The sequence below is a fragment of the Tiliqua scincoides genome, chromosome 3 (genome assembly GCF_035046505.1).
Source record: "Tiliqua scincoides isolate rTilSci1 chromosome 3, rTilSci1.hap2, whole genome shotgun sequence".
Classification (NCBI taxonomy): Eukaryota; Metazoa; Chordata; class Lepidosauria; order Squamata; family Scincidae; genus Tiliqua; species Tiliqua scincoides.
This window is the reverse complement of record NC_089823.1, coordinates 155,618,045-155,631,408: the sequence shown is the minus strand read 5'-3', so window position 1 is coordinate 155,631,408 and position 13,364 is coordinate 155,618,045. Positions and strand designations below refer to the sequence as shown.

The 13,364-nt window shown below is 43.8% G+C and overlaps 1 protein-coding gene across 3 annotated transcripts in view; it reads left to right on the top strand.

Annotated features, from left to right (window-relative positions):
- The first annotated feature begins 1,318 nt into the window (after window positions 1–1,318).
- The window catches only part of UBE2D1 (ubiquitin conjugating enzyme E2 D1), a 34,805-nt gene continuing 22,759 nt past the window's right edge, over window positions 1,319–13,364 (top strand). For all 3 annotated transcript variants that reach the window (XR_010794080.1, XM_066619734.1, XM_066619735.1), the window contains exon 1: window positions 1,319–1,528. Coding sequence is in view for 2 of the 3 variants with exons in the window: in XM_066619734.1 (XP_066475831.1) it covers window positions 1,505–1,528 (24 nt within the window). In the remaining variant the exon portion in view is untranslated. The remainder of the gene's footprint in view (window positions 1,529–13,364) is intronic.

Here is a 13,364-nt window from a genome sequence, read left to right as displayed (position 1 = left end):
GTAAATTCAGCTGCTTTTTGCAGACCTAGGCTGCAATCCTATGCATGCTTTTCTGGGAGTCAGCTCTGCAAAGTTCATGACAAACACTGAACAAACCAGTGCAGCCAGACTTCACTGGCACCTATTACCTAGCTGTCAAGTAACATTGCAATGGCACAAAGCTAGTAGGAGGTTGTTGGCAACCCAATTTGTGTGTTTCTCTTTCAGATGCTGCTCCACCTTTGAAACTGTTCAGGACTATGCTTTAGGACTTACCAACTACTCATGGTCACCTCATGTTAAAATCACATTTCCCTTCTTTCACTAGATGTAAAATTCTCATTTTGTGCTGTGAAATGCAAATTGATTTTTCCTCTCACCTCATGTCAGTCCTACAGAAAAAGAATCCCACGCTGCAATCCTGTACCCCATTGATTTTCAACCATTGTGCTATGGCACATTGGTGAACCGTGAATGGTGTGCCTTGAATAGGAGTTTAGGAGAAGGTTATTTGTTTGTAAGGCCAGTGGGGGATGTGAGCCCCCAGCTGGCAGTATAGTGCACCTTGTCAATTGACAAAAAACTGATGTTTTGTCAATTGACAAAAAATGGTGTGCCTTGACCATTTTAGTGCCTTTTCAGTGTGCCATGAGATTGAAAGAGGTTGAAAATCCTTGCTATACACACTTAACTGTGGGTAAATCTTCACTGAACTGGTGGGCTCAGTTCTACAGAGATGTGCATAGGATTGCGCAGTTAGAGCCCAATCCTCCGCATGTCTACTGAGAAGCAAGTCCCATTCTACTCAAGGGGCTTACTCCCAGGTAAGTGTGGCGAGGACTGCAGCCTCAGAGACCAATCCTCCGCATGTCTACTGAGAAGCAAGTCCCATTCTACTCAAGGGGCTTACTCCCAGGTAAGTGTGGCGAGGACTGCAGCCTCAGAGACCAATCCTCCGCATGTCTACTGAGAAGCAAGTCCCATTCTACTCAAGGGGCTTACTCCCAGGTAAGTGTGGCGAGGACTGCAGCCTCAGAGACCAATCCTCCGCATGTCTACTGAGAAGCAAGTCCCATTCTACTCAAGGGGCTTACTCCCAGGTAAGTGTGGCGAGAACTGCGGCCTCGGAGCCATCGCTGGAGGTGCTCTTTGCCTTCCTCAGAAGAGACTGAGGGCCGCGGTGCTCCCTACTCACCGGAAACCAGCCCCCGTTTCGTCACAGCGCCACAGTTCCGCGGGCACCAACGGGCGGCCATGGCCTGCCGGTCCCAAGGCGGCCTGCAGGGGGCGCCGCGTCCCCACTCCGCCCGGCCGGAGACTACAAGCCCCGGAATGCATCTGGGACGCGGAGGGGGCGCGGGGCGCTCGTCTATAAGTAGAAGCGGAAACAAAAGACCCATCGATCGGGAGCGGAGAGGCGTCTCGGCCCCGGCCTCAGCCTCCGCACGCCCGGCGAGAGCCTGGCCCTCCTGAGCAGCCACCCGGCGTCTCTCCCCCTTCGCAGCCGCCGCATCCCCCGCTCCCCATGGCGCTGAAGCGGATACAGAAGGTGAGCGCTGGCCGTTGGGAGCTGCCTGGGGGGCTTCAGCCGCCGGCCTGGGCTGCGCGAGGGGCAGGGCAGGGCAGGGCAGGCTGTGGCCGGGGGGGAGTGGGAGTGGGTCTCGCCAGGAAGGAAGGCTGGCTGGCTGGCTGGCTGGCTGGGGGGGAGAGACGGGGAGGGAGATGGCTGGGAAGGGGGAGGGGAGGAGGGCCTGTATGGAGGGCTTCACAGGGAAGGGGCGTTGATGCTTTGGAGGGCAGCTTCTGCAAGCTCAGGGAAGCCTCTGTCTGGGCTGGCTTGGCAAGTGCTTGCTCATTGGAGAGTGCTTGGCCCCCTCACTCTCTCGCACACACACGGGCTTCGCTCACACACTCGCTTGACTCACACAGGCTTGACTCGCACACTCACACACAGGCTTGACACACTCACACTCGCTTGACTCGCACATTCACACACAGGCTTGACTCACACACTCAGATACAGGCTTTTTCCGTTCGCTTTCTTGTATTTAATACTTAGTTGATAAAATGTTAGCATGATGATCAAGTACTAAATCCTCATTGTACCATTTCAGGTTGTGGGAGACAGTGGGGTGTGTGTTGTACAAGTACTCCCCTCTCTTTCCTCCTGTCTTTATACACACACACACACAGGTCATGTCTCATTATCTGCTGATTTGGCATCCACTGATTTGACTCACCACTGATAATCAGGGTCTACCTTTAAATGCCTTGTAACAAAGAAAAAGTGCCCAAATCCCATTTCCTACCTTCATGCTGTTAAAACTGCACAGGTTGCAAGCTTCCCCGGGTTAAAGATAGCTTTAAAGATCCACTACTAGGTTTCTTGCTCCTCTGTTGTCACCCCAGAATGCATTGGTATTGAGCAAGAAACATGGAAGTGGGTCTTTAAGCTATTTCTGCCCAAAGTTGCATGTATGCAACAGGGATCTAATGTGTACACCTGTACACATCAGGCTGGGCAGAAATGTGTTAAAGCTGTTTTGCCACTGATTTGGTATCTACTGATTTTTGTCAATCCATTGAGTGTCCCCAGAACTGATGTTTAGGAAAAGAAGGGTTCAGCTTAGCCTTCTTCTGGTATGCTTTCTGTAGTGATGTTTTTAATAGGTGAGGAGTCATGCATTCAAACCCCCATCATAATCTATAGCCCAAGGTTGAGTAACCCTTCTAAATTGTGAAAGATCTCTTCAAACTTGGGCAAATGAACAGCACAATGGCAGATGCACTTCAGTGTAAGTAGTTATAAAGCAATGCACACTAGGGCAAGAAATCATAGTTTCACATTTATGCTATTGGGTTCTGAACTGTCTGTGATGGAACAGAGAGGAGATCTTGGGGTGCTGATGGACAGCTCAATGGAAGTGTCAGCCCAGTGTGCGGTGGCAATGAAGAAGGCCAATTCTATGCTCGAGATCATTAAAAAAAATTGAGAAGAAGATGGCCAATATTATTATGCCAATGGTGCAGAACAATGATAAGGCTACATCTGGAGTATTGTGTCTAGTTCTGGTTGCCACATCTCATAAAGGATACAGTGGAACAGGAAAAGGTACAGAAGAGAGCAACCAAAGTGTTTAGTGGGCTGGGGCACCTCCATTATAAAGAATGACTGCAACATTTGGGGCTTTTTAGTCTAGAAATAAGGAGCCTGGAGAGGAGAATATGATTGAGACATATAAAATTATTCATGGAATTGACAAGAAGGAAGTTTGTTTCTCTCGCCTAACACCAGAACTAGGGGACATCCATTGACTGGTGGTAAGTCAGAACAGATAAAAGGAATATTTTTTTATCCACAGCATAATTAATCTCTATAAATAATCTCTAATAACTCATTTCTAATTACAGGCAGCCAGTGTTATCCATGAGTTTGGTACACAGTGATCTCTCACCTCTGGAGGCTGTTCTGAAGCCTGCAGAGGCTGCTTGCATTTGCTGTTAGCCTCTGTGGGTTCATAATGAGGCCCAGAATCATGTAAATCAACTTCTGGTTCTAGGCAAAAACCAGAAGTTGCCTTTAAACGGGTTTGGGCTTCATTCTGAAGCCTGTGAGTGGATGCAAACAGCCTCTGCAGGCTTCAGAAGAGCCTCTGGACTGACTGGAGCTGAGCTCCTTTTGGGTTCAGGGCGGAGGGTGAAAACTGTAGGTTTCAAATAACCACTGTTTTCCTTATTTGTGAGGGTTCTGGGAATGGAACCTCTGTGGATAATGAGGGCTCCCTGTATTTCAAATGTGAGTGTATTTTTTGTGTGCAGGGGTGAATGGTTGCATGCGGACCACGTCAGGTCCAGTTTTTGCCTCAGTGGTCCATGATCTCTTAAAGGTTGGGAACCACTGGAGTTATTCCATAGCAGTTATTAATCTGTATGTGGTGGGGATAGTGCTTCCTGAGTAAAAATCGTCATGGTTTGAAATAAAAAGGTGTGATTTTGTGTATTCTCTTTGAGACCCTGGGAGGTGAAAGACTTACACACTGGGAATACACATTTTCTTGGAACAAGTGGAATTTGCTTCTCAGTAAATGTCCTTAAGATTATGCTGTGAAGGAGCAATCTGTGTGTGGTTCGTTTCAGCCTGTTTTTGAGAAAAGTCTGATCTTTCACCTCCTGAGGTGAATTGCTCCTGTTGCCATTTTTTTTGGCTTGGAAGGTTTCTTGTGTCTAGTTCAGTCCTCACAGAAGTGATATGCTTCAGGAGTTGCTCAGTAGTCTAAAAAAAGAAAGTGAGAGGTTGATTCAAATGTTGGAATTTGCTCTCAAGTGAGGTGGGCTGTGTCAAGAGTGAAAACTAGGGAAGGTGAGGTGCTGAAGAATTGAAGTGTTGCCAAAAAGTAAATGAAGCTAGTTGTAACTGACAACAGCTGTCAATCATGGGCGTTGTGTAACACAATTTCTTTGTAAAGGTAGACAAGGGAAAACTGCTTAATAATGCCATTTCAAAAATTGTGTTTGACCTGGTGTGACTACTGACTGGTTAGAACTGTGAAAAGAGCTCTATGATCTCTGGGTCATGGTCTCTGGCCTAGCCAAAGTGATGTTGCATTCAGATGGATGTACTCCCATGAGTGTTCAGGTTTATTGCAATGTGCTGAAAACAAGATACAATTTAGGGCATTTCATAGATTATGTCAAGGCTGCAATCTTACACATTTATTTGGAAATAAGCCCTGTAGAAATCAATAGGCTTTCCAAATCAAGGTGTTTAGAACTGGCCTATAAGAGTGCCTTGTGTCGGGGAAGTGTCATCTTCAGATGGTTTTAATGCATCAGAGAGTAAAACAACTATTTTTAGTTCACATATACATCTGAACTAGGGATGGGCAGAACCATGGTTCTGTTATACCAAAACTTCAGAGTCAGTTGTAGAAGTTAAAATGGCTTCTTCACTCCTTCCAAATTGAGGGGCCAGAGTTCTTATTGAGCAGGCACATGGGATTTAGGAGAAAGCATGAAGTAAACCTGCAGATAGTGATAACAAGTCACAAGTGCCCAGGAACTGGAAATAGCATAGAATCTGTTACATTTGTTGTGGCACAGTGGCCTGCTGATGACTGGCACAGTGCTTTCTGGGGGAGACTTTTTGTAAAGAACGTAACTTTATATGTTACTGTTTTGATAAATTCATACATGACCAATTCCTGACTCTGTGTGTATGTGTGTTTTAAACTGGTCAAATGCCAGCTCATGGCTAGCTGACAAAAGGCAAATTGTAGCTGAACCATAATTGGCTTGCCCATTCATCTGCCATCTCAGAACCTATTTTTGCCCAAGAAACTCTGTGAGGTGCCACATGCATTGATCATGTAACAAAATTAATAAAATTTCAGCGGCTTGCATCATGAGTAGTCCAGACACATGGAGAGGAAGATTCCTCTCCAAAGAAATCACTGCTGTGTTTTCAGTTTCTTCCCCGGTCCCCCAAGTGTGCATGTAGCTTTGTAGCATAGTGTGTCCATAAATATAGCTGTCCTGTTTGATGCAGAAGCCTTTCAGGGTCAGAAAAGAGTCTGCTTGAGAAGAACAAACCTATCTTAATAGTGTTCTTCAATACAACCTAGTAACCACTAACCTAGAGGATGTGCAACTTGAATTACAATTGGTCAGGCAAGTCATAACTGATATATTGCTTGTAAGACCATGCTAAGCTAAAAATTACTGTTGAATCTATCTTCATTTTATTACCCATTTTAAGCCTTTTTAGTCTGCTTTCAGTCCACAGGGCTCCCGGAGAGACATACAAATTTTCAGTAGAAGTAGAAAAACAATAAACAATGAGTTTTCTTAAATCTTTGGATATTGGATGACAGATCACCAGTTCCAAAATTGTGACTGCTACTGGTTTTAATATGTTATGTTGTCCTAGCAGCATGGTAGTGATAAGAAGCCCATGCTGTGGATCCTCTGTTGTCCTACCTTTTGGAGTATTAACACTTGTGTAGGGAGGAATTGCAGTGTGGGCTCTTCCTCCGCAGTTCAGTGTATCTCATGTTACCCCAAGGTGCAAGATGGAGCAGTGGTGCAACCAGTAGTATGGTAACAGGACTAAGCAAATGCTATTGCTAAGCTCTATCATGATAATCTACTTTTCTCATCCCCAAAGTGCAGCAAAAGGGTAGACACCCAGAACAATGGAGGATAGTGGTGTTGCTAGGGGGGCATAGGGAGAGTGGGTGACATGCACAGGGAGGGGTGACCCAACTAGTGACCAAAATCACGATTTGTAGGAATAATACCATCATGTTATATACCATTTGATGCATACTTTACAACTGAATGCAATGAAAAAATCGGATTGAAATATCTCAATTCTATCAAAAGTTATGGCCAAAAAACCAGAAAACAAAAATGCAATTGTCCTACGTAACAAAAAAAAAATACATTTCCTTCTTTCCAAATAAACTAATGAGACTGAGTGTTAGAAGAGCCAGTGAGTTGTTGTTATGACACAGCATGGAACCAATAAGGTGACACCCTGGGGCGGCGGTGATACCACTAGTGACCAAAATTGCTAAAATCATGATTTGTAGGAATAATACCATCATATTATATACCATTCAATTTGTAACTTACAGCAGAATGCAATGAAACAAACTGTGTTGAAATATCTGTGTTCTATCAAAAGCTATAGCAAAAAAGCCAGTGGGAGTGGGGTGTTGGTACATCACCATGCTCACCACCCAGTTTGTTGCCCCACCCACTGCATGGGAGGAGGTCCATCATGAAGGTGGCATGGTGGCCTCCCACATTGGGTAACGCAAACTGTAGTGAAGCCACTGGTGGAGGAAGACTCACAATTGATCCAACCTTACATGAACTGGAGCCCATTTTAGGGCCTAAGAAGATGATTTAGGGCCAGTGAAGATGATTTTTTTCTCTGCTACAGTTGTCTGCTGAGTGCCATCCATGCAATTTGTTGATTCTGTAAAGCCATTAACTGTTTGGAACCAGAGTATCTGAAGGCCCACCTTCTACCATATAGACAAATTGTCCCCTAAAATTGTTAGAGGGAGTCCTTCTTAGTGTGTCCCCCTTGGCTGAAGTAAGGGGGGCAGCAGCAAGAGCAAGAGTCTTCTCAGTGATACTTCCCACAAATGTGGAACTCCCTCCCGGGTGAATTACTATTAGTCCTCTTCCTTGGAGACTTTCTGATGGGACCTGAAGAGTTTTTGTTTCAAATGGCTTTTGGTGGTGAGTGATGTGATAGTTGGAGATATAGGGGTGAACTGCGGGAGTTTTTGTTTGCTGTTAGTCTCATGCATTTATATTTTAGCTGCTGTTTTTATGCTATTGTGTTTTAAAATACTGTTTTTAGTATTAGTATTAATAATATACTGCTTTTCAATGGAAAAAGTTCACGAAGTGGTTTACAGAGAAAATAAACCAATTATATATGTTTTTATGATGTATGTTTTTATCTTTGATGTTGTAAACTGCTTTGAGTGCCAGTGCTTAAGTACCTAGGGAAGGTGGTATAGAAAGCCCCAAATAAAGTGCCCTCTCAAGATAGCAAAAAGTGGCAGCAAGTCAGACTCACCAGTGAAGAATGCACTAAATCTGTGGGGAAGAGAATTGACAGGGATAGATTATTAAACTGAAGAAAAGACATTTGGAGGTTTACTGATTCCACAGTTGTCCTTCAGGGTTACAGAATCTTACAGGACTACTCATGGAGCTCTTCTAATTGTAGGTGAAGTCACATTTAAACGCTTACAATAAAGCTGCTGTTTGGTTTTCATAAATGGTGACTTGATTTGCTATTCAGTGACTGAGGCAAACTATGGTTCTGGAGCTGGAAGTAATATAATAATTAGGGCACCCCCAGCTGCCACCTGGAGCTTGGCAAGCTTTACAAAACAAAATACATTTAGTACTCTTGGTGCTTACATAAACTAATAACAAATTAAAGTACATTTTTAAGAAAAAAAGAACAATGTGCTAAAGGAATATTTTACAGTAGATCTCTAAAAGCGTGTGGGAAACTATTTATTAACTGAAGGAAGCAAGTTTCACACTAGAGAGCCTGCCCACTTAAGGTGAAATAGTAGGAATGGTAGGATCTGGAAACATGAATGGAGTCGAGCAGGTCCCAAGGGTAAGGTCTAAAGTGCAAATTGAATATAGTCAGGATCACTTGAAAACCACAAAACGGGTTTCTACTGTATCTGCTATCCTAAAAGTAACCCTAATAATGCATGCACAATGACATAAAGGTTCTACTTTTCATGAACTCTTTCTTTATCTGTCTATTATGAAATACTTGAATAGTACTTGTAATACACTGTGTAAATGTACTTGCACTTTTAAATGTAAGCCATGCTACTTCTGTTGCAGTCTATTCTGGGGCATATTCTTGGATACGTAGTCCACACAGGCACTAACTAGGTTGTTGGGCCATCAACTTTCTTGTATAGAAAGCCCTTTAAAGAGAAGCTTAGCAAAATTGAGCATTGTGGTCAACAAGACATGGGCCATTTCAAGGTCAGACTCTAGGCCAAACAAAGGGAACTAAAAGTCTAGTACAAATACATACAGTTAAGTCTCCATAACACTGGAAATGAATTTCTAAAGTGAACAAATGACTTCTTAAACATATGATAGATAGGTGCGGGGAAATGTGATAGAAACTTATGGCAGTTAAATTTGAAGTGGGCAACATATAGTTGCAGTGGTTACAGTGGTTCCACTTGGTGCTGTCCTATAGGATCGTGGAGTCTGGCACCCAAATTTTGTTTTAATGTAGTTTTTGGAGCTGCTTCAAGTTTGTGAGAATGGATTTTACCACTTGAGATAAGCATGTAAAGTATGAAAGGGAAAGATATCCTTAAATGTTTGGGAACATGTGCCAGGGAGCTGTAGCCAACTGAATGTTAGTATGTTGGACGAACTGGGGAACCTATGTTCAAATCCCTGCTTAGTGATGGTGCTCACTAAAGCTGCAGTTTTGTGCACTTGGGAGTCCCACTGAGTACAGTGAGACTTATTTCTAAGTAAAGATACCTAGCATTGGGCAAGTCAGTGTGTCTCAGCCTGATTTGCTTCACAGGGTGTGAGAATAAACCTGGATAACTGTGTATACATTCTGCCCCAACCTAACTGGAGGAAAGGGGTGATAGACTTGTCTGGGTGTTACGAAGCACATTTCCACGAAATAATTCATGTTTACTGATTGACTATAAATACTTACACCAATGTGGGTGTCAAGCAAATTATGAAGAAGTTCTTAATTCATTGTCTTGGGGAGACTTGATTAAAAATTGGCTGGTAAAAATACTGCAGAATCTCATATCTGGAGAAGAAGAAATTAAAATTGGTTGTATTTTAACTTTAAGAATTTCAAAGTTTAAATATCAAGAAGTTTTCCAGGACAGACTCAAGATTTTTGTGTTGGAGCATATAATTTTGAAATAATATGCAAAATAACTGAGTGTGACTAATACCTGTAGTTTGGCAGTTACCTGATTAAAAGAAGTGATGCAAATTACATTTATTCACCAAACCTCTGCAGATTAGCAGCTGCCCTCAGGCATTTGTCTCTGATGTGGTATTTGGTGCTGAAAATATACAAATCACCCTGGTCAAGATGTTCCAACCCATAAGATGAATTGTTTTTATAACCCGAAGGAGTTCTGCATTTTAAAAATAGCTGTAGGACATTGTAGATTGCACTGAGCGGAAATGTCTTGTGAGATTATAGAAATATTCATGTACATATCTAATGTGAAATGCCTGCTGGAAAGGAAGGCTGCAAAAGCTGTGAATGTGAATCTTTCATACTGGTTTTGCACCCAATTACTTCATTATAGCAACATGTTTTCTATGTGTTACATGAATGTAGACAGAATACTTCAAAAATTGCATTATAGTTAACGCCACAAATTGCCTTACCTGAGGTACATTCCCAGAAATGGAGAAACTACACTATATATTATAAAAATATAGGTTTAATATTAATTTGATCTACTGTAATGGTAATGCGCAAGATACCTTGAGGAGATAGGATGTGGTGTCAGCAGTGGCTTCTTTAAGGGTTAAGGCCTGGGCATTCAGCAAGGGAGTGTGCTGTTCAGCTGGAACCACTTGAAGGCAATAGGGCCCTCAGCCATAAAAGCACCTGATGAAAGGAGAGTTGGGTGTGGGTAGTAGAAGCAGAAAAGCTTGAGGAAGGAACTGATGGCTGATAGACTACTGGAACTGCTGATGGACTGATGTATGAATGGACTTTGGAGACTGCTGGAGACACTGAGATTGGTGTTTGGCTTCTACGCCCAAGGCTTGCTGAGGACCAAAGTGCTGCTATAGTGGTGGGAGGAGCTGCTGGCAGGAGAGGGAGGAAGGAGGACCTCTGCAGGTTAAACAGGAGAGCTACCCTGGTGGTGGGGTCCAGCAGTGCTGCGAGGCAGGACTAGGGTTATTTTGGGGGAAAGAAGGGGAGCTAATTAACTGAAAGTGGGCATAATTCTCTAGGCAAAGCATCTACATATTGATATGGTTGTATTCAGTAAAACCTTTATTTAGAAGAGGAACCTAATGTATGAAAGAGTGTGTGATACCAGGCAAAGATCCTATACAACTAACAGTTAGTGACTTGATGAGAAAATTACACTTGGGCACTTGGTATCTGTGGTATCTGTGGGGGTTCTGTTTCAGGATCACCCACAGATACCAGTTTCCTCGGGAGTTCTGTTTAGGATCTGCAGAAAGTCCTAAACGGACCTCTCAGGACACAACCGAAAGCATCTTCCAGTCATGTCTGGGAGGTCAAATGAGGCCCTCCAGCGCAGACTGGCACCCATGCTGAGTTAGATCCATGGGTGATGAACCCATGGATAAAGAGGGCCCACTGTACTAATGGAAATGTTTTTGTCAGCAAGTAAATGCAGTGGAATGCTAATTTATTGGGTAGAATGCATACTAGATACTAGACCAGGAGTGTCAAACTCGTTTCCTACAGAGGGCCGAAGTTAGCATTCAGGGCTCCAGCTGAGGGCCGGAAGTGTTGTCATTAAGTAGAAAGTGACATTATTAAGCAGCTAATGGCCAGAAATCAGACCCTGTTCTCATACAGAAACTCATTAACTGCAAATGACAGAAGAGAAAGTACGCAAATCTTGGTCATATTTCAAGATTTGGGAAAGCCCAATTTTCATGTGGGCTGCCATTTCAGCTGTTACACCTCAGCAGCGGAGAGCCTGAGGGCCGGATAAAAAAGCTTCCGGGGGCCGTGTCCGGCCCTCGGGCCTTATGTTTGAGACCCCTGTACTAGACAGTGTCAATGACTGTCACCCCCTCAGTAAGCCCCATTTGGGATCCTGGGTGTAATGAGATTCAGAAGTCATTATTGGCCTCTGCCTTATATGCTTTTGATAGTTCTGTCCTGGATTGGTTTTTATTTGTTCTGTGACAATGTAGGCAATGAGTGACAGCAGGATCTTAGATTTAGATTAATTAACCTAATTGATTTAGAAGTGGGTCTTGAAGGAACCTTCCTACTTGCACAATGTAAATGGTTTTTAGTGCAAACTGGGTAACCTGGAAAACAGTGTGAAAAGAACCAATATTGTAATGTGGTGTTCTGTGCATCCTTCGTACATGTTGTCTCCTTCACTCTGCTAATTAAAAACATTCATTGTTACAGCATTTCAAATGCTCGAAGCAATTTACTAAATCGGGGTGTCCAAACTTTTTGACAGGAGGGCCATATCTTCTTTCTGACACTGTGTCAGGAGCCAGGAAGAAAAGAATTAATTTACGTTTAAAATTTGAATATATTTGAATAAATGAATATGTTAGAGATGGAACTTACATGAATGAATGATGGTCTCATGATAGCTCAAAATCTGTAAAAGGCCTTGTGCAAAGCAAGGCCGGCCTTTCCTTTGCTGCCACTGCTGCTTCACAGACGTGAAACAGCAAGCAGCGGAGGGAACCTGCAGCTCGCACAAGAGGTTGAGCAGTTGGCCCTCGCACTGAATGCAGTTACAAACAAGTCTCCAGTGGGCTGGAGGCTCATTGGAGACTGGGGGCTCTCCGTGGGCCGGTTTGAGGGTCCCTGAGGGTTGCAAATGGTCCCTGATCCGGGTTTTGAGCACTCCTGTACTAAATGACGTTCCACCATAGTTCTTGGACTGCAGTGTAGCCAAGAGGGTTATGCATTAATGTTAGATGTGCATTTAATTGCCACTCAGCCCCTGGGGGCTGGGGATGAGAATAGGCCCTCAGTTTGGCTGTACTTGTCATAAGAGGCGACTAAACAGCCACTGGGTAGTTGGGACTCGTTAGCCTGGGAAGGCAGCTCATCTGAGAGAAGGAAAACTCTGATCCCAAACCTCCACTGCCTTGTGGCTACATCTAGTTATGGAAAAGGCTTCAAGAGTCAACCTTGAGGCAAAATCCGGAGCCGGAGTCCCTGAGGCGGTTCATGGCTGAACACAGTCACGTTCTGGCAACTCCTGCGACTCCGCTGGAACCAACCGTATTGGCCTTTGCCTTTCCATTGGACCATTTCAGCGACGTGGAGAGGGGGGATTTGTTTGGGAAACAGTCTATCTTCCTTATCTACTTTACCCAGGCTTCACGCACTGGAGAGGACACTCTGTTCCAGAACCTTCATTCAGAGCGCGACACCATAGTCTTCTGAGACTGAAGGATGCCAACAAAAATTGCCACTCATATATGTCAGAAGCTGCAACAAAATAGAAGTTCAGAGACAGAGGTCTTGAAACAAAAAATGTGTGTGTTTATTTTCATAATTAAAGTATTGCGTAGATCAGTGATTTTCAACCTTCTTCATTTCACGGCACACTGACAAGGCACTAAAATGGTCAAAGCATACCATCAGTTTCTTAACAACTGACAAGGCACACCATGCTGTCAGTGGGGGCTCACATCCTCCATTGGCCCTACTAATAAATGACCCTCTCCCAAATTCTCACGGCACACCTGGGGACCATTCATGGCACACCAGTGTGCCACAGCACAGTGGTTTAAAATGGCTGGTGTGGGTACTAAGCAAATACTGAATAGTCTGTCTTCCCCATCCCACTGAGTAGTGCCATACAGAAAGGATTTTTGTGGTGTAAAAATGCTGTTGTGTGTTGTCAGTTGATGTGGGTGCCACTGAACTGAGGTGCCAGGGCTTTGGGACTTGGGAGAGGTTGTCATTTATTAGAGTACTAATTTCAAACTGTGAAGACTCTATTTGTAGTCTGGAAGCCAGTGAATCATTCACACAGTTTATAGCCAGAGCTGCTGTCTTGGACTTTGTAGGCAGTGAATTTTATTTACATTTCTAGTTAGACTTCAGTTTTTATCCATTGTTGTAA